This window comes from Notolepis coatsorum (genome assembly GCF_963971535.1).
Source record: "Notolepis coatsorum genome assembly, chromosome: 19".
NCBI lineage: Eukaryota > Metazoa > Chordata > Actinopteri > Aulopiformes > Paralepididae > Notolepis > Notolepis coatsorum.
The window spans coordinates 42,333,570-42,358,296 of record NC_140183.1 but is presented as its reverse complement, the minus strand read 5'-3'; the positions used below and the strand labels follow the sequence as shown (position 1 = coordinate 42,358,296).

Sequence of the window (24,727 nt, the reverse complement as noted above, 5' to 3'; positions counted from 1 at the left end):
AGCCAACCAAGATAGTGAAGGGAGAGTCGGAATTACATGCACTCTCCTACAACAGTCGGAAAAAAGATTTCTCCTGAAATGTAAAACTTAATAGGCTACTTTTAGCAGAATGTTACATGAATAAAAACATAGTGGTACTGCATTAACTTGAGAACAGGCAACAGATTAAATGTACTGGTAATTATTACTCACCTGAGGTCCATGTGTGTGTACCTGGCCCCTGCATGTACCACACTCGCTGTCTTTGGATAATGGCATGATCCTTGCATGTGATTGGCCGCATCATCCACGTGGTGTCAAAATAAAGTCCCATTAGTTGGGCGAAAGTGCCAGGTGATTAAAACCAAAGACCTCCTAATGAGTCAAATCTATCAATTTTCTGCATCTCTGACATTGCTGATAAAATATCATTAAATTCGACTCAATGTATCACAGCTAATTTTATTCAACTAAAAATGTGTAAAATGCAATTCATAAATGGTTCAAATTCGTTGAATTCAGCCCTATTCGATTGCATACGGCACAGTCTTTTTTATTATGTATAAGTTACTAATAATTATTTAATAAATATTAATTAACCCCAATCCCCGTTTTCTGAGTGTACGCCTATAGCACCATCTTGCTGTGGAACAGTTATAGTGCAGTTACATGCAAACATATCAATGCTTCACTTAGTTTTTCAGTTATGAGAAACTGTCGACTGACCTCGGGCGCCCAAACCCCCCCCCCCCCCTCCATCCAGAGTCTAGGCTGCTTCAGACTTTCCCACAAGTATTCACTTCAGGCCATGGCTTAGCTATTGACTATGTGGCACAAGGTTATATCACTTTGACAACTTATCTCCCTTTCTCAAACTATTGATTCTTGTTCCCTCTTTCGGTCGTTCTGTCCGCCCATCTTTCTTTCTTCATTCTTCATTGTTCACTCCTTAAACAACACCCAACCTTCTCCTCCCCTCTTCCCCACCTCTACCGCTCACCCTCTTTGGTATTTCCCTGCCCACCCCCTCCCTTTTCCTCGTTCTCTCTCTCGCTCTCTCTCCCTCCCCGTGTTTCCCCCAGCCTCCTCCTCAGATGGATTCTTCAGTCAGTCGACTGGAACTGGTGCGGCTCCCGGAGAGAAAGAGAAAGAGAGAGAGAGAGAGAGAGAGAGAGGGGTGGAGGGGCTACACTGAACGGAGGCTGGGTCAGAGCGCTCGCAGTCGCCTCAGACAATCACAGGGGAGCAAGAGAGAGAGAGAGAGAACAGCAGACATCAAGAGAGAGCGTTAGAGAGCAAGAGAGGGGAGGTAGATGTGTGACAGGATGTGGTTTCCCTGAGCTTGCAGAACATCGGTAGAGAGTGAGACATACTTTGAGCATGACCTAAACGCACTGCCTGCCTGCCTGCCTGCGCTCCATTAGGTGGTTAGTCTGGCGAGAGAAAGACGAAGCGACCGCTGGAGCTGCGGACCCCTAACCAGACCAGCCTTGTCTCTCTGCCGCCTGCCAGAAGACACTGTTTCCTAGAGACATTTCCACAGGACACGCGTGGTCAGCTGTCGCGGAGGGTTCTAGCCCGGACTCCCGTTCTGTGACGGTCTCCTGTCAGTAGAATGTGTTTGTCTGTTGGAAGAACTGCTCCAGTCTCATCTCAACAGTGAAGTTTCCAACTCGCCGATAAAGCTTCTGAAACAGGTAGTTTGTTCGGCCTGTGTGTGTGTGTGTGTGTTTGTATGTATGTATGCATGTATGTATCATATACTGTATGTACTGTATGTGTGTATACATGTGTACAGTGTATCTGTATTACAGATATGCTTATGTTTCATGTTTGAAATGTGAGATATGATGTGAATAAAAGCTTGGTGTTGTAGCACAAGTCATTACCTTGGCCAGTGGTTCCTGTGGACTTGGTTGTTTCTGAATGGAAATTGTTTACCGCAACTGCTGAGAGACACATTAATGACGCCACATGTAGCCATTAAGAGACGCCGCAAGCCACAAGTTTGGCTTATGTGTGATGTGCAACAACACACTGCTAATCCCCCACCCACACCCATACCACACAACACATGGGCGCACGCACGCACACACGCACACACACACACACACACACACACACACTTACTACACACACACAATCACAATCAGAGCGTTCATCATGCAGATCAATGGTTCTGGGTTGTTTTTGAAGTCACATGTATGATGGATGGTACAGGGTGAAGTGAGAATGCCAAAAATGTCTACCTGGCTCCAATCACTGACCCCTGACAGCATTTCAAGATGTGCACTGTATCATAACACTCCTGCTACTGCAGAGCAAGGGGAGTGTGTGTTTTTGTATCTATGTGTGTGTATGTGCGCGTGTGTGTATGTGTGTGTGTGTATGTGCGTGTGTTTTTTGAATGTGCTTAGGTATAGCGGTTATGTGTGTGTGTGTGTGTGTGTGTGTGTGTGTGTGGTGTGTGTGTGTGTGTGTGTGTGTGTGTGTGTTTACGTACATACATGTGTATGTGAGGTTAGCCGTATAAGTACATGTGTTTGTCCAAGCATGAGTGTATGAGAAGAAGAGGGTTAAAGAAAAACAAGTAGAGGGATGGGGGAGGCAGCGGAGGGTGGAGATGTCAGGGAGAAGGGAGATGAGGGCACGAGAAAGAGAGAGAGGGAAGGAGAGAGAGCGAGAAAGAGAGGGGGGTCGGGAGGAAAGCTGACAGGCAGGGAGAATGAACGAGGGAGAGTGGGAATGAGGAAAAAAGAGTTGCGTGTGTGTGTGTGTGAGAGAGTGCTGTCTGAGTGAACTGCTGTTAATCAGTTCCAGCTGGCAAGCTGGTGAGCACTGGGCTGTGTTAACCCTTCAATGTTGGTGGGTCACGAGCTCACACACAAACACACACGCACCTACTCAGACACACACACTCCCACAAACACACACATGCGCAGACTCACATAAACACACACGCTTGCGCGCACAGCACAGAGGGAAACACTTTTCACGAAGAAACTCCAAATGACTGCACCGTACGCTAGCCGCAACCGGCGTGCAACTAGCCAAGTGGAAATGTGGAAATGATTTGTGGCGTCTCTATTGTCATATGGTACCACATGCCTCGCTGGTGGAGAGGAAATCATTAGATGGGGGCAAAAGGTGAAGCAACTGTTAGCATAAATTGTTCATGACTATTTTCTTACATGATCAAAATGGTACAATTACAACCTATGGCACCCTTATGTTACACCATTGCTTGTTTTGTTGAGTTTATTTGATTGTTTGTTTGTTTTATCATTTCAGTGATATTTCAGTCTGAATTCCAAATTCTCACATCTTCAGTCAACCATCATGTGTCTGTTCTGAATGTGGAGTCCATGTTGATTCTGTGCGCTCCGGTCTTGTAGATGCATTTTAATCAACTTATGTTTGCTACCTGATCCCAGCATAGTGGTTCCTCTGTACAGCATGAAATTTGATTAAGGTAATTGGCAAGCCTTGGTTGATTTAAACCCTAATGTGTACTCATCTCAACCCAGCATGCATTAAACATGCAGTCAAAGGTAGTATAGCATGAGAGTATGTCGCGTTTTATACCATGAATATATTTGTACCTTGAATATTTAATTGAAATGTATTCATTGCTTTCTATGCTTTCTAACATACAATTCCGTTCATGTGAGGCACTCACACAAGCCCCTTATTCGCTCATCCAACACATGATGAAATGCATTATTCTGCGGTGAAAGGTTCAGCAAGCATCACACCATCGTCAAATATGATGACCATTCCGTCATTGGACGGTGAACATGCGTAGGTAGATGACGGGTAATCTTATGTCTCGTGACAGCCACATCGGCTAGATCGGTGGCTCCCGTGTTAAGACCCACATCTTCATCCTTTGATGTGCTCTGTTACAAGATCCCGGGCAAAGATTGTGTTCCTCACTCTTTGGTGAGGGTGATCGGGCTTTTGAAGACAACAAGTTATTCAAGCCCCCGGCGTCGCCCCAGACCTGAGACAGAATATGAAGGGGGAATCCTCAAGGCAGGAGGAGGGAAACACAAGATCCAATACTCCACCAGGCTTTTAGTGGCTTAGCCAAGAACCAAGGGTGGGAGTGGGTGTACCCTTTGATATTTCTGGAAGGCAAATTGACTGCTGTTGTAATGGGTGGTCAAGATAACAGCAGCTGTATTGATTGGGTGATGTTCAATGCCGACTTGTCGATCGGGCGTCTGAGAAGCTAGGAACTTGGCTTCGTTTGGCTTTAATAAGAAATGACTGCCAGGAGCAAGTTCACGGAAAAGCAATGAGTCACTGACGGAAACACCCGTGTTGGAGAAAAATAGCAACGGTCAAGCAGAGCAATCTTCTATTCCATATTCTATTTTCAACTCAAGTATTTGTCTTTCTCTGGAATAAATCATTTCCATTATTTTCTTGGGTTGTGGCCTGAAAACATCCATTTTAGTGTTCATGCGTTTGACGGGTTCAGAAAATGTTTTGTGTTTTTACTTCAGCGCAGTGAGTGTTACTGTATGCCAGGAGGCTGGATTATGAATGAGATATATCAAGCTCATGCAGAAGAAAAAGAGGAGAGGACACCTACTGTATATCTGCTACATGAAGAGAGGACACCTACTGTATATCTGTCGCGGCACGGTGGTGTAGTGGTTAACACTGTCGCCTCACAGCAAGAAGGTCCAGGGTTCGATTCCCGCTTGGGGACCAGGTTTCCATGATGCCAGTTACCCAGGTGGGGTATCTCCCAGGCCTTTCTGTGTGGAGTAAGTTTGCATGTTCTCCCCGTGCTCGCAAGGGTTTCCCCCCCGATAAGATAAACCCAATGGAAAAACATGCACAACAATAGATCGCTAACGCTGTGGCGTCCTTGACGAAGACGGACAGGAGCACTTGGATTGGTCCCCTGGCGCGGCTCACGTTGACGCCTGTCTGCTCCCGGCTGCCCTTGGGGGGGAAGGACGACGGGATGGGTTAATCGCAGATACGAATTGCATGCATGCATCGCATGTGTGCTGATTGATGACCTCTGAGCAGGTCCTAAATTATTATTATACATGAAGAGAGGACACCTATATATCTGTCTACATGAAGAGAGGACACCTACTGTATATCTGCTACATGAATAGAGGACACCTACTGTATATCTGTCTACATGAAGAGAGGACACCTATATATCTGTCTACATGAAGAGAGGACACCTACTGTATATCTGTCTCTACATGAAGAGAGGACACCTACTGTATATCTGCTAAATGAAGAGAGGACACCTACTGTATATCTGTCTACATGAAGAGAGGACACCTACTGTATATCTGTCTCTACATGAAGAGAGGACACCTACTGTATATCTGTCTACATGAAGAGAGGAGGGAGAGGAGAGAAAGGAAATTAATGAGCTGGTCTTAGAGATGATTTGAGAGGTGAAAAAGGGAAGAGGAGCGGGAGAGACACAAGAGCTTAGTCCTCAGAGCGAGAGAGAGAGAGAGAGAGAGAGACAGAGGGAGAGAGATTGGTGTCTATTATTCTCTGGAGAGGGGAATAGTCTTGGAGGGGTTGGTTCCCATGGCAATAACTCGCTGGACTGTGTGTGTGTGTGTGTGTGTGTGTGTGTGTGTGTGTGTGTGTGTGTGTGTGTGTGTGTGTGTGTGTGTGTGTGTGTGTGTGTGTGTGTGTGTGTGTGTGTGTGTGTGTGTGTGTGTGTGTGTGTGTGTGTGTGTGTGTGTGTGTGTGTGTGTGTGTGTGTGTGTGGAGGGGGGGGGGGGGGGGGTTGGCCGAGGCCACAGTGAGCTGCAACGCCAGCTGGAGTGTTGAAACTCTGGAGAAGCTCAAAGTGGACACTACTGTTCCGCTCCTCGCCATTCTAACCCTCATCGCTCATCTTGGTACTGAGAGAAGGTATGTAAGTTAGAGATGTTGTTGTTCAGTATCTTTCATACAACCTCAGTTTCCTACGTATCAACAATACGTTTGCATCCTGTCCACATCCATTTGTCTTCCTCTCTCTTGGGTCCTGCTCTTCCTCTTGCTCCCTGTCCCACCCAGGTGAGGAGCCAAGGATGGAAGGAAGGAAGGAGGGAGAGAGATAGAGGGAGGGAGGGAGGGAGGGAGGGAGGGAGGGAGGGAGGGAGGGAGGGAGGGGGAAGTCCAAATAGGGCCATAAAGAGAGGGAGGGAGGGAGGGAGGGAGGGAGGGAGGGAGGGAGGGAGGGAGGGAGGGAGGGAGGGAGGGAGGGAGGGAGGGAGGGAGGGAGGGAGGGGGAAGTCCAAATAGGGAGTGTGGCCCTGCTCTTAGGGGCCCCTTCTGAAGACACACTTCTTCAACCATTATCTGAAATGAATAATAATACAAAAATAATAATAAAAAAAGAAATCGAACCCTAACTAATCTTATTGTCATGCACTTGTCCTAATATACTAACCTACACTGTAGAACTCAACACTTTGATGAACATTGTTACTCAGCTGATAGATTTGTGCCCTTCCTGATGACTTGTCGAACAGAACTTGTAAGTCGCTTTGGATAAAAGAGTCAGCTAAATGACTAAATGTAAATGTATGATTAGATCACATCATGGCAAAATATGTCAACCCCATCACCGCCTCACTTCCTCCTGCGCTGCTGCTGTGATGTCAGTGGGGGTTGGGGGTGGGGTCAGTTTGCATCGTCAACATCCAGTATGAGGGGATGAAAGTGGGCAATCATCTTTCAGACGTATGTGTTCCTGGAAAAAGCATGACTGTACGGTACGTTTCAGTTCCTCATCTGAGCAACTTCTCCGTTTGGCCTGGTTTGACCATAGAGTCACTGGAGAAGCCACACACAAGTTGAGTCAAATTGATTTGTGTAGCTCTAATTCACAGTGAACCTTGGACCCGCTGTGAAGACAACAAGGGAAAAACTCCACTTCAAAAAACGTAAAGAAACCTACCAACCAAAAACAAGCTTTTTTTTTGCTAGGCTAGTTAGTGGTCCCATTAATTTGTGCTAAGCTAGGCGGATAGCTTTCTACCAAACGGAATTTCCAAAGAGGAAATTGGTATCTCTCTTCTCGTCTGAATCTGGAGAAGACGGTAAGCGCATGTCCCATGATGTTGACGTGTTCCTTTTAATAGAAAATAATTGGAAGGAACCTTGGGAAGGGGTATTTAAAGAGAGATATCACCCTTCCGGGATGGTCAGGTATGCTAAGGGTGCAGAGGAAGGCAGATGATGATTACCAGATAGACGTACTAGACGGTACAATGAGTTAGCAGAGGTAACAACGACCAACAACCCTGGTGATCAGTCTCCCGTCTGGAGGAAGCGGCTGGGGGAAGGTGGTCTGTGTTTCTGCCAAGATAATTGGGTGTGACCTCCGCCGCTGTGCCTCTTCCATTTTCTGAACACGTCTCCGACGCAGAGCTCTCCTCTGACCCCTCTCACCCAGCAAACCGTCAGTTTGCTCCACACAGTCTTCCCTCTGGGGAAAAGGCTATGGAGTGTCTACGCTATAATCAGAAGGTTTAGGAGCGTAGCACCTGGCCTGCGGGAACTCACTCAGTTTAGGGTGACAGCGATAGTAGCACCTTGCACTTTATATCACTTTGTGATTATGTTTCCTTCAGTTCCTTTACGCTTTTTACAGTTTTTGTTTTGTACGTGTGATATTATGATATTGTCTGTTATGTCCCTAAGTGCTCGCGTCCCAGCACGTCCAAGGACTACCGGCCTACGGTCCTTGCCCCACAATGGTGGAACGAACTTCCCACCACAGTTTGGACAGCTGAAACCCATCCAATCTTTCGCCGTCGACTAAAGACTTCTTCATTATCTGAAAAAAATTTAAGTAAAAGAAAATTATTATCTAACCCTAACTAACCTTACTGTCATGCACTTGTCCTAATATACTAACCTACACTGTAGCACTCAACACTTTGATGAACATTGTTACTCAGCTGATAGAGTTGTACCCTTCCTGCTGTCTTGTTGTACAAAACTCCATTATGAAAACCATGGAGAGGTTGGTCCTGGACCAACTCCGCCTGTGATCAAACCCCACCTAGACCCGCTCCAGTTCGCCTACCAGCCCCGACTGGGGGTAGAGGACACTGTCATCTACCTGCTGAACCGAGCCTACACTCACCTGGACAAGCTGGCGAGCACTGTGAGAGTCATGTTCTTTGACTTCTCCAGTGCTTTTGATACCAGCCTGGGCTGCTGGGTGAGAAGTTGGAGGCGATGCCGGTAGAGGCCCCTGGTGTCCTTGGTTGTTGACTATCTGACGGGCAGACCACAGTATGTGCGCCTACAAGGCTGTGTGTCAAACAGACTGGTCAGCAACACTGGGGCCCCGCAGGGGACAGTCCTCTCTCCCTTCCTCTTCACCGTCTACACACCAATGACTTCCACTATCAGTCAGAGTCCTGCCACCTTCAGAAGTTTCTGATGACGCTGCGATAGTGGGATGTATAAAGGACGGTGATGAGGAGGAATACCGGGAACTGGTAGCAGACTTTGTCACATGGTGCGATAAGAACCACCTCCAGCTAAATGTGACGAAGACCAGGGAACTGGCTATGGATCTGGGGAGGAGTACACCTGTGACCCCCGTTTCCATCAGGGGGATCGATGTGGACATGGTTGAGGACTACAAATACCTCGGAGTCCACATCGACAACAAACTGAATGGGTCAAAACACGCAGAGGCACTCTACAAGAAGGGCTGACTCTACTTCCTCAGAAGGCTGAGATCCTTCAACGTCTGTACAAGGATGTTGAGGATGTTTTATGAGTCTGTGGTGGCGGGCGCCTTCTTGCACGCTGTGACCTGCTGGGGCAGCGGACTGAGAGCGGGGGACACAAACAGGCTGGACAAGCTGGTCAGAAAGGCCAGTAACGTGGTAGGGGTGGAGCTGGACTCTCTAGCGGTGGCGGAGAGTTGGCTGAAAGAAGGAGCACGTTCAGTGTTAGACTAAGACTCCCAAGATGTAGCACTGAACGGCACAGGAAGTCCTTCATTCCGACAGCCATCAGACTTTACAATGCATCACTGTGCCTCACTGCATCACTGAGCACAGGGTGAGAGTTACCATCTTCCTGGACTTTTACTTTTAAAACAACATTGTTCAATATTACACTTACTGTACACTTACTATAGATTTCTGTATATTTTTACTGTATATTTTATATTAGAATGTATATACATAACATAGGAAATGTAAATCCCGGACGATATTTTATTATTATTTTATTCTTAGGCTTATTTTATTCTTTATTCTAAGGCTCTTAGGCAAATTGTTTTGTCTGCCTAAATGTTTACTGTGAGCTATTTGTAGTGCCAAATTTCCCTCAGGATGATTAAAGTATTTCTATTCTAATCTATTCTATAAATCGAGGTGCACTAAATCAAATTCAAATGAGATTTTGGTTGAAATGGCAATAACAATAACAATAATAGAATGTAGATGAGACAGATGTGAGACAGAGAGCTAATATGAAAGTGAGTGCCAACCCACTCACCTCCCCTGCCTTGGGCTGGACATACAGTACAATACAATACAAAGTGCCTTGGGATGTTTTGGTTGCTAAGTGCATTCCAGTCACAACAAAGTATTTCGATTGGATCTCGACTTAAGAGTCACCTTCTTGCATAAAAACCTCAAATGCCATTAACACGAGACAAAAGATAGAGCAAAACAGCGAGAGGATCGTTGCTAATTCAGCAAAGAGAAATCAATGGCCCTCTTCCTGTTTTCTGAGTGCTTGTCGGGCCTGTTGGGGCTCTGGAACTCCCCCACCTGTCAATCTCCAAAATACAGGAGCGGAACTGAGACAGTGGGGGTGAAGGTGCCCAGAGCTCAGGGGATAAATAAAAAATAAAAATAAAATCATAAACATCTCACACTTCCTCTGTCAGCTCTAAAAATACTCCCATTTGCCTTTGCCTCCGGTCTCCAGGAGCTATGCCAATATGAGGTCCTCCATTTTTCTTTCCCACCCGGTTTGCCTCCCCTCGACCCCCCCCCCCCCTCCCCCTTGTACATGACAGGGCATTTCCCTCCCTCTGTCGCTTGTTCTGTGGTGTGGAGAGAAAATGATAAAAAGCTATTTTACGAGTGACTGTAGGCAACGGTGGGAATCCAGGGAAAAATGCTTATTTCCCATCATCTTCGAAGGCAGAACAACTGTGATGCTTTCTTTTGAATTGCAGTACAGTAGAGCACAATCATGAGGAATATGGCTTCTCGCTGTGTGTTCTGCCTCGGTATGCGCTCTCTGGAAATAGGAAGCTATCAGTCACCACTTTGCAGATGCTGAAAAACAAAAGGATGATACAACTTGCTATGTTCCTCTTCAAACACACACAAACCTTTCAGGACATCAGTACACTTCTCACACCAACCAGTATGGAAGACCCCGCCAGCGGTGCCGGAGTTAATTATACATTAATCACACATTCATCAACTCGCACGCTGTTCCAGGGAGCTGTCGTGAGGCTGGCGTGACTGCGATGCAGGTCGAGATTCATAATGTCCAACAAAGATATTCGTGTAAGTGTCATCGGAGACCCTGTCTCTCATGACAACAGTAATGAATCTCTTGTACCTCTCTCTCTCTCTCTCCCTCTCTCTCCTTTTGTTCCTTACCTCTCTCTATTCAACAGTCTAATTGTGCTGCTCTCTCTCCTCTCCAGACTATACTTGCCATGCATTACCTCTGCTCTGTCCCCCCCCCCCCGTCTCTCCTCTAACGGACAATCTCCAACCAGTCGCCCCCATTTCCTCTTTCTCCCCTTGATTGATTCTCACCTTTTCCATTCTTCCCGCTCACCTCATTAACGAAGCGCACCGTTCTCTCGTTTCCTCCCCTCACCCCCCTTCCCCACCTCCCTCCCCCCTCTTCCTGTCCCGTTGTCCCAGAAATGGCAGACCGCTCAGATTTTCCCGTCTGCCACCAAGGCCCCCCCCCCCCCCCCCCCCCCCCCCCCCCCCCCGTAACATTCTGTAATTAGAAGGGGACATAATAGAGAAGGTTCCTCATCGAGTTGGCGTGGAGGGGGTGGGCGTCATCCATCCGTCTATCCAGCCATGCATCAGTCCATCCATCCCTCCAGCCATCCGTCCGTATGTCCATCCTCCGAGTTTAATCAGCGACACATAACAATAGGATATTACCTGCTGCTCAGGCCGCTGGGCAGACACGGTGAGGCCTTGGCCCGGTGGCACCAGCTCTTCAAGGCCCCTACCCTTCCAGCGCCGCTCCTCCGCGGTTGTCTCCGTGAATTCAGTCCCCTGGGAACGACGGTGCAGGAACCCATGAAAAATCAAGCTCATTTACACGCTGTTCTTTATTTATTTGGGGGGCGCTTTCCACCATGCTGCTCTTTATTGGTTTTCCCTCTGAAGCCTGAGGGAGGGACCACGGACATGTGTGTGTGTGTGTGTGTGTGTGTGTGTGTGTGTGTGTGTGTGTGTGTGTGTGTGTGTGTGTGTGTGTGTGTGTGTGTGTGTGTGTGTGTGTGTGTGTGTGTGTGTGTGTGTGTGTGTGTGTGTGTGTGTGTGTGTGTAAGTTATGTGTTTGTTGCACAGTTGGTTGTTTGTGCGTATATGTGGGTGTGATAAAAATATTTATCTTTCCCGCAATCAGTCATCCCTTATGCTTTGGGAGTTAGATCCCATTTTACACACAAACACAAACAAACAAACAAACACACACACACAAATAACCTCATCTCACCCTCTCTTATATTTTTGGCAGGGTCCGTGCACATACACACACGCACACACACAGTGGAGCGATGGGCTGCGGGCTGCGTAAGCTGAAGCCGGCGTCAGATGAAAAGAGTCCAGGGAAGATCTACTCCACCTTGAAGAGACTACAGGTGGAAACCAAAGTGGGCGTGGCCTACACCTACCGTTACCTGGACTTCCTGATTGGTAAAGACGGTAAGCTTCCTGCTGACCTGCATGATGTACAGTTACAAGCATGTAAATCACTCAAGGGACTTTTTACATTTCGCTGTGTCATGCCTCAGTGTACCTGAAGAACCATTACACCAATTCTGCATGGCGCTGGTATCTAATCAATAACCGGTAGATATTGATTAGATTAAATTAGATAGATTTATACAAAATGTTAAAAACATGATGAAGGTCTGAAACATCATTTGTTAACCTTTTTTTTGACAAATAAATATCATTGTATTTGACCTTGGGCAATAATAGCGCCTCTTCTCTGAAGCTGTTAAATCTTCACTCATTGGCGTTTGATTTGCTTATGGGCTAGCTAACAGCTAAAAACCCAGATACATGTAGTAGGGTCTGATATGTGTTCTCTTAACAACAAAAACACTCTCTTATAACAGCGATCAGCCGGGGCAATGTCGGATGACACTCATGATTCTACCATCCATGTTGGTTGTTCCCTCATCCGCGTTGCCTCCTGAAAACGCATCACTACGTATCAGAACCTGCGGTCTGCGCGTGCGTCTCCAGAGCTACACTGTTGTAACCATATCCACATTGACATGCAGCGGTACGCCGTGTCACACTCAGCCTCGCTGTGCTGTGGCTGAATCTTAGTGCTGCACTGCATCTGTAATACGTCCATGTTCTCAATCTACTGTCCCTTAACGCCAGGGACATAGTGCCTGCGGCCAAAAAGCTACCAGGTTTCATTCATTGCCTGTGGGGGAAGAATGAGTAGTGGCGGAGAGCGAGTAAAGTCCCTCACAAGTCCCTGCTCAAAACCACTTCGCTAGCCTTCAACTTTTATTTTCTTTTTCTCCCCTTTTGCGAGAGTGAACGCCAGTCCAAGAGCAGATGTCCTGTGACGTATGTTTAGTGTGTTCCGATCAATTCCTTACGCGTGCACAAAAGAACCTCTTCTTGACAGTCATTAAATCATTGCATGTACATTTATTAATATAAATGTTGTGTACTACATCTGTGATCTATTAAGAGTTGCATTTATACTTAACACATTGTCCGCCATGCATTGTACCCATCCTTGGGCCCAGTCTGCCAGTGCTGTAACCCTATGGAGATGTTTACCTTCTTTGCAGGGCTATAACTTTTTAAATATTATAGCTATAACAACATTACTATTACTATTACGTTTTGTCTCGGACTTTTACAGTCACTTACTTACATCTTCGTATGAAGTCCTTCCCCTAGACTCAGTTTGGAGGAGGGATATACCAGACTTGGAAGTAGATTTTGATTGGGCTGAAGTCTGGGCAAACGTTCGGCTATCGTCACGTAACCCGGATCATCAACAGATTAATCTTAATTTTATTCATAGGATTTACCTAACTCCTATTCGACTGAACCGTATGGGGCTTAAACAAGACTCTCGATGTTCCTTATGTACAAACGGTGATAGTGGTACATTTATGCATATGTATTGGGAATGCCCGCCTGTTAAGCTATTTTGGGAAGAAATAACCACACTATTATCAGGATTTTTGTTTTTGACAATACCTGTAATGCCTTCTGTATTGTTGCTGAATGATGTCTCTCAGTTATCACACTCTGTACTTATAAAAAGGATAATCTTGTCCGGTCTTACGGCTGCCAAAAAGCTAATAGCATCACGCTGGATTCAACCTGATAAAATGTGTCGGAGGGTATGGATTCTTACCTATCTTGATGTGATTTACCTAGAGATATCTACCGCACGAATTCTAGGTGTTAATGAAGCCAGCATAGCAATCTGGTTAGAAGTGGTGGAGAGGATAAAGCATTATATGAACTTTTAATCCTTGGTATCAAGCGGAATAATGGATGTATTCAAGGAGGGTCCGGTGGGGGGGGGGGGGGGGGGGAGAATGAGCAAGAGCATTTATGTGTTGTATTGTATTGTAATTAATCTGTGTATATCTTTAATCTACATCTATTTTAATTAAAAAAACCGGGCTGTCATGATTGTTAGTATTATGTCGGTAATAGCCCTGTGATTTATAGTGGATTTCTACTGTAAATGTTTGTATGTCATGTCAAAAAAATAAATAAAAAATAAATATGTAAAAAAAAAAAAAAAAACATTACTATGGCCCATTCAACGTTGTGTATCTATCGTTCCGGATGTGGGAACGTTATATTTTTTCATTCATACATTGTCGCGTAATACCGTCGTGAATATAAGTATGTTTTTAAGGTTTTCTGCAGTAATTCCTAAAACGCGAGTTATAGGCCCTGACGCATATGATAGATCAGTGGTTCTCAAACTGTGGTACGCGTACCACTAGTGGTACTTGGTGGTACTGCTGGTGGTACTTGAAAACATTTCCAAAAAAGCTTTTTGCAGTCAGGCCACTGAACTTAGAAGCAGGCCAGGCCAGTGTTTCTGGTTGCGGCGGCGCGATAGTTAGATAATCTAAGTGGGGAACAACCAGGAGATCACTGTGACAGAGAGTAATGCAGTCTAAACAGTCATAAATCTTTAATTCAACTTCAGCCCTGATCATAACCATTTATTTTTAGATTTCTTGTAATGTCAGATAAAAAATTAAATACTCCCACTTTTCTGAAAAGAGTTGGTGTTAAATCTGACATTACAAAAAATCCATCAAAATATGTGTTGCTGCTAATCATTGACACATGCCTAGCCTGTAATAATCCCCCCCAGAAAAATGTACTTTGCATTTGACATTGAAAATATTTAACTTTTTGTGTGTTTTTTTTAACAATAATTTGTGATGCCATCACACAAACTGGCATTTAAAGGGTAAACATTCAAAAATTTATTGAATATGTGTTTTCTTTTCTTTTTTACAATAATTTGTGATGCCCATCACAAACACTGGCATTTAAAGGGTAAAAATTCAAAAATTCCTGCACGGGAATGCAGGAAATTAAGTTTTTGTAACAAAATAATTGTGTGTGTGTGTGTGTGTGTGTGTGTGTGTGTGTGTGTGTGTGTGTGTGTGTGTGTGTGTGTGTGTGTGTGTGTGTGTGTGTGTGTGAGTGTGAGAGAGAGAGAGAATGACGGACAATTGCTTGCTGTGTGAGAGAAAGAGAGAGAGAGAGAGTGAGAGAGAGATAGAGAGATAGAGAGAGAATTAAGTACATTTGCTGAAATACAGTTGTTCTTAATTTTCTCACTTGCTATGTGAGAATGTTAGTTATTATGTTCTCAATGCCCCTTGCATTGTATGAGTTGTGTGGAAGCGTTTGCTAGTTCTAGTGCTATCCCTTTGTACATTGTGGCTGTGTCTGACAAAAGTTAACAATAAATAATGGTATTAGGAATACATTTGCCTCCTGCGTGAACTGTGCATAGCTGAATAGACTGTATTTTAACGCCGGTCATATGGTGGTACTTGGAGAGCCAGCTACGTTCTCAGGTGGTACTTGGTGTAAAAAGTTTGAGAACCACTGTTAGATTATCGATTGGCGTTTCTTTCCTATACACGCTATATTAAAAATTCAAATGTATATGATCGGTATACATTATGCTTCATCATGCGTGAAGGAAAGGGGGGGGGGTCGTTTATAATTCCTTGATCGTCAGTAGCATCTTTTTTTACTATGGGTTGATACGTTGATCAGATGGATTGCCGTGAAATGAATAAACAATCAGGCTGAAAATAACGTTAGATTCCTCTTACCGTTCGCTGATGAGACTGGAGAAAAAATATTCCAATTATTTGACGTCGATCTGCTAGATCCATTTCCCGTTTGTATGACGCAATAAACGCCGAAATCATATTGTTTATTGCGTTTTGAAAGCGATCCCAATCAGTGCATGTGAGCGGATCGGAGCGTGAGCGGCGCGGGGCGCGGAGCGGCCGGTTTTGACGTGAGCGAGGAGTGGGTTTTAAAATGAGTCGGCGCGACGTCCGGAGCGAGAGTTCTCCTCCGCTCCAATCCACTCCAGGCCGCTCACAGTGGTTTAACACTGATGTAATATATACATGCAGTACAATGCCAAAGCAACAGATGGCGATGTACAAACATGAAGGCCATTTTCAACCAATGAGAAGGGTGAACCTGTGATAGGCTGTTCGTTCAGGCTTTGTCACTGTAGAGACGCCCACACTCACTCCAGTTAGAAAAAGTATATCGACGCCATTGTTGTTGACGTTAGCTTACATGCTAACGTTAATGGCAGCGACCATAGCATTGTGGCTCGGCTAGCCTATCATCGCTTAATAGAGATAGTGAATGGATAAACAACGTTATTTAACATTGCAGAATGGCTACAATTACAATGCGGCTCAATACAAACAATTGTTAAGGGGCCCAGGGGGTGTAGACTGTTGTAGTTTGAGCTCATTTACACCATGCTCCAAAAAAAGAAGAAAAAAAACTGCCGAGCGATCTGGCGCGGGGAGCGGGGAGCGCTCGATTCAAGGTGAGCGGGGAGCGAGCGGAGAGCGACTTGGGGGCGGGGTCAACATGAGTGATTAGCGGAGCGGACCAAGCTTTAAAGAGCGAAGAGCGGATTTCTCGGCCGCGCCGATCCGCTCACGTGGTCTGATCCCAATGCACTCAAGTGTGTATCTAGATCCACGCTACAAGATATTACTGCCGGAGGATTCTCCCAGATGCACCGAGCGCCACTTCCGGTTTGGCTTGGAGTGTAACTCGCCCGACATCCACCACGCGGCGGTATTGAGGCGTTGCAATATCAGAACAGGGTCCAGCTGCAGCAGCGGAGGGAGGCTGGATGAATTATGAATGCCATGGTGAAAATCTTTTATATTGATCTCAAAAACGAGTTAACTCGTTTCTGGCGCACAACGTATGGCGGGCAATAACGAGTATACTCGTTTTTGGCGCACAATGTGTTAAGAGCCTCACCCTTGTTCCCCTAAAAATGTGAACATGAGCAAATAATCAGTTGACGACGTCTCCCCAGCGCCTGCATTTCCACAAAAGAGATATACAGTAGAACATATATATATATACAGGCACGTTGGAACAGGGGGTGCAGGGGGAGCGGCAGCACCCCCTATTGGCAGCTTCAGTTACTGCACAAAAGTAAAAACGGTATTTTTATATACTGTAACATATATATAATATAAGTTATAAGTTTATCCTGCTCAAAGCAGTTGACTTCACCATTACACTGACACACTTGTAAATACGTTAATTCTTGTTAGATTGCCCGACTGTATTATTTTCCTCGCTGTGTGAAATACTACAGTTGCGTCTGAGGGGAGTGGCCACTGTGACTGGCTGACAGTGCTCCCTGTCTCGGGTGTCGGAGACGAGACGCACAGATGAGAGAGGAGATGAGAATGAATGAATGAAAACGTTATTTAACAGATTGCAGAATGGGTACAATACAGTACGGCTCAATACACACAATTAAGGGGATGTAGACCAGAGAAAGACGTTTGTCTTGTTTACATCAGGGTCCCCCATTTTCAATTCATAGTGTTCATAGACGCACCAAAATTAATATCTTTGGAACCGTTTGTGTTCAATTGTATCTGAATCGGGAGATGATCTTCTCTTGTCACAATTGAAATTGTATTTATCCGTCGAGCAAACGCTGGCTGGCAGTCTCATTGAATAATATACGCACTTGGAAAGTCTATAAACTTGTGCATAACGGACCAGAGGTCCCCAACCATCGGGTCGCGGACTGATATAATATAAAACACTTAATTAGCCGTGCATTGATAATACAATTGGTATCAGCTGTGTAACGTCTTAATTTTGGCGCAACAGAGTCGTTGTAGGAGATGCATTCAATCTAACATTGAAGCTAACCCATATATAGAAATTTGTTATACAGACTTGGAGATGGAGCCAAGTGAGGTATTCAGAAGTTCAAGTGAGGTTTGTTTGTTTTTATTTCTTCAGGCTTGAAAAGTCAAAATAAAACAATTATTATGTTCTTCTCGTTTGCCTCACGTCTCACGTCATTTTCAGTTAAAGGGTCATTAGAAATAACTTATTTCAAAGCCATTCTAAACAACGAACGTTCCTCTCACGGCGTTCTGAAAAAGAAATCTCAGAAAGGCTGCACCCCCTGCCGATTTAAAATTCCAACGTGCCTGTATATATATATATATAATGGTAATATACATTACAATATATACTATTGTATCTATATACTACTGTATATATACAGTAGTATAGATACACATATAATGTAAGCTATACTATATTGTAGCTTACATTATATCACCGTGCTCACTTTGCTTCTTGAATGCCAGTGGGTATAGTTAAAGGTGCTATAGATAACATTCAGCCACTAGATGTGGCACTAGAGCACCAGCATGTCATTTATCCAATCAGGTGCATTCCATGTGGGGAAATGGGAAGTAGGGAGGGGATACATGCACACATGCAACATTCATTTTGGACCCGTTAAAATCTTTAAAACACTTTTATTCCGCACCTTTCTAAAGGCTCTGGATATAAAAAGATATATATATATATATTATTACTCTACATAAAATGTTATATAGAACCTTTAAAGTCGGTATTATTATTATCTTCTATTGGAACAATCTGACATTCATATTATCACATGGTACAACACAAGGGAGGGAGCATTTATTATTATTTTATTTATTTATTTAATTTTTTACTTTCTCTTTTTCCGTCTTTCTTTTTTCCGTTTTTCTCCCATCCCAATGTTAGTCGTTATGCCAATTCCCAATCCCCTACCTGGTCGTTGCGTGCTCTGCCCCCTACCGTCGGTCTGGGAGGGCGGACACTATCACATGCTTCCTCCGACACATGTGTAGCCAATCCCCACTTCTTTTCACCTGGCAGCGCGGACTCTCACTGGGGGAGTGTAACGTGTGGAGGACACTACCTCCCCCAGGATCCGACCTCGCTGTGCAGGCGCCCCGACCGATCTGTAGGAGTCGCTGTTTTACAACGACCAGGACCCGCCCTCGCCGGGTTTCCCCACCCTCTAACACTGCCAATTGTGTTAGTATGGACGGTCGGCCAAGGGAGCATTTATTATTATCTTTTAATGTAGGTCATAAAAATTATATAGTTATATCCACATAGTTATATAAAACACACACATATCATAAAATGATGCAACAAAAGCTTGTTTAATGTTTAGTTTGTTGTTGTTTGTTTCCATTCTTCTAGATCAAGGGATTTGCCCTCAAGCACTTGCAAAGACAATAAATGAACATATTCTCCACAGGCTACGTTTTACTTTCAAACGGATGATTTCAGAAATATAATGCAATGGTTTGCTGTTCCCTTTTCATCTTGTAGCGTGACCAAATGCAGGACAGCGTGCTGATTTTGCAGGACAGTAAAGTTATATTGAACACAATAGACTATGTAAGAACAAGGTTTACATAATGTATAAAGCATTTGATCTACATATAGCTAGATTAATTAACTAATTTCTTTAAGCACAGTTGGCTAAGTAGGTCAAATAGACCAAATGGCTAAGCAGCACTGCAGAACAGAACATAAATTATAGGCTGATTATGTCTTCCTAGTTGTTACTGGACGCCTTAAGTTTATCTCTCCCAAAACACTAATTTGGTCAATCCTAGATAAAGGTTTCAGCACCATGGAGAGCATGTGGTGGGCGGGCCATAGGAAACCACGTCTCGCTTGGGCCGACTTCAGTATTTGCGATTTGTCCAAGACACTTAAACTTGGGATTTGCAGCTCGATATCCTTCCGGAGCGTTCCCCCAACTTCACTCCAACAGTCACTCTCAACTCCACCACTTCCCTTTCACGCCATAGAGCGCATCTTCAGCTGTAGCGCTGAGACCCATCTGAACTGAAAGTGCCAGGCTGTAGTTACTCTGACTGCGCTGTTGTGTAGGCTGCTGATGATTTTGAGAAATGTATGTATTTAATTTCATGCTAGAATGAATGGGACATGAAAAGCAGAGGTATTGAACCCCCCCCCCCATATCGCACCCTACTGCTGAGCATATTAAGATCTGGCCCACACCAAAAGTCCTGCTTGAGTCCATCAATTGCCTGTCTTACCAACTCACACTCAGTAGCAAAGGGGATGTAAACAATCCAACCAGCCACAGCTAAAGGACCAACAGAATGGAACTCTCAACTTCCACGTCTGAGTCATCCACTGTGCATGTGCAAATATGGAAACAAACACCTCTCCCCGTTAACACACACACACACACACACACACACACACACGCATACACACACACACACACACAGAGAGAGAACTACAGGGGTCTTTTCCTCTCTTCCTTCAGAGGTGTTTATGAGATTTGGAGGTGGGTGTTGCTTCCTGAGGCGCCGAGACCTAAGCTCAAGTCGCAGGGGTGTGTGTGTGTGTGCACTCACATGCGTGCATGTGTACATGCGTGGTACAAAGAGGAGGAGGCCGGGAGCTATATATAGACATCGCTCTGTTATTTCACTGTGAGACAGTTACAGTTGAGAGGGATGGGAGGAGGAGAGCTGGGAGGGGGGGGTTAGGGGGGAGGAGGAGTGGGTTGATGGTCGGGGAAGCTGGGAGATGTAGTGCTCCGCGTGTTGACTGTGACAGTTGATTAGTCTCCATTAGGTTGTCAGGCTGACTGGGCTTGGATGGATGAGGTAGCCTGAGCGTGTGGGTAGCCTCTGGGGCACGAGGCTGGGTTGTCACTGTACACTGCTGGGCCTGTGGTTTCTCTTTCCCCAGGAGACGTTTCCTTAGTTCTGTCTCTGAAGCATTCTCACAAACGAATTTGATCTTTTTCAAGACTAAAAAGCTTTTTGGGAGTGATGCAACTTTGTATTGCAGTAAAGAAAGACAGAAATGTTATTCCCATGTCCCAATTATGACTGCAAAGGGGTCAGCAGCCCACAAGCCGAACTTATTCTGTGCAATCCTTCTTAGTGCGTTCCTTCTCAGTTCATTTCAGTATAAAGAAGCATTTAATCTCTAATACATTAAGCTCTATTGGTTCAGCTAAAAGGGTTTAACCTCTATTGGTTCAGCTAAAAGGGTTATAACCTATATTTATTTCAGTTACAAAGGGTTTAACCTCTATCGGTTCAGCTAAAGGGGTTTAACCTCTATTGGTTCAGCTAAAAGGGTTCTAACCTCTATTGCAGGCCTGTACAGTGCGACATATATGTCGCACGTGCGACACTGACGTCAGTCTGTGCGATGAATGAATTGACTTTAGTAGCACTGGTGCGATGGCCCGTGGCGCAAGCAAAAAAAAAGAAAGTGTGACGGTAAATTGAATGGACCACAGCGCCACGCTATCCACTTGGTACTTGTAGTCTCGTGCGATTAAAAACAATGTCCCGTCTCACGTAGAGTCCATAATCAAACACCAAATCCCATAATCCCTAGCGAACAATATCCCCGCGACTAAGTTGCGAGCTCAATGTACACTGACTGGGTGACTTCGACAAGATGAAGCGCTTTTTTAAGGTATTAAATCCAACAAAAGAAGTACAAGATCAAAACCCCAAACGAGCCCGAGAGGGACCACCGTTAATAGAAACGAGACAAAAGGAGAAGATTAACAAGATGTACAGATATAACGCAGAGTGGGAAAATGATTTTCCGTGGATATTTTTTAATGAGGAAGCACAGCTATTATTATTCTGTCACTGGTGCCGGGAGACTCCGGAAAAGATCCGATCAGAGAATCCCTATGTCGCGGGTAACAATATCCTAAAAAGGGATAACATTAATAAACACAATACGTCCCATCGACACATTCTTGCCCGGGATGCCTTCAAGTTCAACGCTAAACAAACCCCTGAGCGGGCCGGCACCCTCTTGCACTCGCTGAGTAAACAGACGACCAGAGCGGATGATGCTGATCTCCGTGAGGTAAAGTTTAAGATGAATGTGGCATATTGCATCGCCAAGGAAGAAATGCTGTTCACTAAATTTAAGCCGCTAATTTTACTCTGTAAAAAGAACTCCATCGTATGGCTACTTAAATTCCCCTCCGGGATCAATAAAGTATTAATTATCTATCTATCAATCAATCTATCTATCTATCTAATAACGAGACAATATGCAAATAAGGTAATAATAATAATAATTCATTTTATTTATAAAGCCCTTTTCATTCATGCAGAGTTCCTTGTACTTAGTTCTGATTAATGCAATAGTGTGTGTGTGTGCGTGTGTGTGTGTGTGTGGATCTGAAAAAGTGGCCAGCAGACATGATGCTGGAACTGTGACACGTGTGCAGTGCACACACACACACACACACACACACACACACACACACACACACACACGCACACACACGAATAATTATAATAATAATAATACATTTATTTATTTGGTTCCACAAATATGTACAGGTGTTTGTATGCATTATATCTATTTGTTATGTTGGTTTCTAGGTGTTTCTAGGTTAGTTTCTAGCTTTCCCTGTAATCTGAGTCCACACCACCTGGTCTCGGACTGCTTCATATCGGTTATATGGTTATGTCCTTGTTCTTTTTGTTTTACATTATGGGCAAATAAAGAAAGAATTTGTCTAAAAGCATTTCTTGTTAAAGTTTGGATTTTGTGTGCCCTGTATGCAAGATTCATGTCCCTTGCCAGTCACATACCTATTTAAGTAATGAACTGCACTACTTGTGGTTGTTTTTAGAGATTTTAGAGACGTTTTATACTCGTGCTACAAGATTTTGGCCTGTGCTACAAAACTATCAACCTCTGTAGCACCAGTGCTATGTGCAAAAAAAGTTAACGTACAGCCCTGCTCTATTGGTTCAGCTAAAAGGGTTATAACCTATATTTCTTTCAGTTACAAAGGGTTTAACCTCTATCGGTTCAGCTAAAGGGGTTTAACCTCTATTGGTTCAGCTAAAAGGGTTCTAACCTCTATTGGTTCAGCTAAAAGGGGTTTAACCTCTATTGGTTCAGCTAAAAGGGGTTTAACCTCTATTCAGCTAAAAGGATTGGTGGTGTTAGGAAGGTTTACAGGTAGGCTCAAATGCCCAACACGGGAGACAGAGGAAAGTTCAACCCCAAAGGGCGTTTAATAATATGTTGCAAAAAAGATAATGCACTCCAGTGCGGTGTGTGTGTGTGTGTCTTGAGCCTGGCGGGGGGGTATCCGTGACCGGGGGGAAGCAGTGGGTTGAAGCTGTGGGGATAACAAAGAGAGAGACAGGGTATGTTTTCCACGGAGAAACGAGGGGAAGCACACGGGAAAAACACGAGGTAAAAACACGGGGAAAACATAAGACGTAAAAAATCATGGAACGGGTGGAGACATGAAAAAACACAACGGGAGTAAGGTTAGCATGATGACGGAAAAAACATGAGTAACAGAGTTAATGTTAAGATGCTTGCCAGAATGGAGCTACCTGTTTTACGCACTCCGGCGGTTCGGCTTCGGTGACGTTTTAATCTCCTGGGTCAGACTGTTATACACTGACCCCGTGGCCTCAGTTAGAACAAATAATGTACATTCAACATATTTCCCCCTTCAGCGCGGGACGAGACAGGGTTGCCCTCTATCCCCACTGCTTTTTGCCCTGGTTATGGAACCTCTGGCAACGTCCGTTCGACAATGCCCAGATATTAAAGGGATAGTTAGAGCGACGCGGGAGCACAAAATCTCCTTATATGCTGACGATGTACTCCTCTATATATCTGATCCTCTTTTGTCTATCCCACATATCCTTGACACACTCAGGAAATTCGGTGAATTCTCAGGTTATAAACTCAACCTTGATAAAAGTGAACTTGTACTTATTAACAATGTGGCCAGCCAGGTTTATTTTTCTTCTTTGCCCTTTAAGATCACAAACGATAGATTTACCTATCTGGGTATATCTATCACAAAGACCCACTCCCTATTACTAAAGGCCAACTTTACACCGCTCCTGGACCGAACACGCCAAGATCTTATACGTTGGTCCACCATGCCCCTATCTTTAGTTGGGAGAATTAACATAATTAAGATGAGTATTCTTCCAAAGTTTTTATACCTCTTCCAATGTGTCCCGATCTTTCTCACCAAAATCTTCTTTACAAAACTTAACAGCCTAATTTCAACATTTATTTGGAACAACAAACCACCCAGAATCCGGAAAATATTTTTACAAAGACTGAAAATGTGTGGGGGTTTGGCCCTACCAAACTTCCAAATATATTATTGGGCCGCGAATATTAGAAGTTTACTGTTCTGGCTACATGATACATCTGCCCCGGACGCTCCTGCCTGGTTACACATCGAAGCTACCGCCCGCATTTCACTCTCCGCTCTTTTGTGTTCTTCAATTCCCCTGCAATCTCCCCAGCCCTGTCTAAATCCTGTAGTGTTACACTCCCTGAAAATTTGGTCCCAATTTAGAAAAATGTATGGTTTAATCTCTATGTCTACTTATGCTCCAATTGCAGCAAATTATCTGTTTCCGGCCTCCCTCCTAGATAACGTATTTGATCAGTGGTTCAAAAAGGGAGTTTTGAACACGAGACTGCTCTATGAAAGCAACATATTTATGTAATTTGAACAAATTAAGAACAAGTATGATTTGCCATCACACCACTTCTTTCGTTACCTACAAGTTAGAAACTTTATACGTAGTCAATCCACTACATTTCCATCCCTGCCTCCAGATACATCACTGGACTCAATCCTGGAGATAAAACTTGAGCTCAAGAATACAAAAAAAATGTCACGCTTCATCTATCTGTGCGAGACACAGGCTTATTCAATTTAAGATTGTACATCGGCTACATATATCCAAACTCAAACTGTCAAAAAATGTCCCTGAGGTTATTCCTACTTGTAACAGATGCAAACAAGCCCCGGCCGGTCTGTATCACACATTTTGGTTATGTCCTAGCCT

General features: G+C 44.4%; 1 protein-coding gene across 1 annotated transcript in view; it reads left to right on the top strand.

Moving 5' to 3' along the window:
- The first annotated feature begins 1,581 nt into the window (after window positions 1–1,581).
- Window positions 1,582–24,727, top strand: part of rftn1b (raftlin, lipid raft linker 1b) — a 329,875-nt gene continuing 306,729 nt past the window's right edge. The window contains exons 1-2 of the mRNA XM_084335672.1: window positions 1,582–1,676; window positions 11,731–11,918. Coding sequence (XP_084191798.1) covers window positions 11,771–11,918 — 148 coding nt within the window. The 5' untranslated portion in view covers window positions 1,582–1,676; window positions 11,731–11,770. The remainder of the gene's footprint in view (window positions 1,677–11,730; window positions 11,919–24,727) is intronic.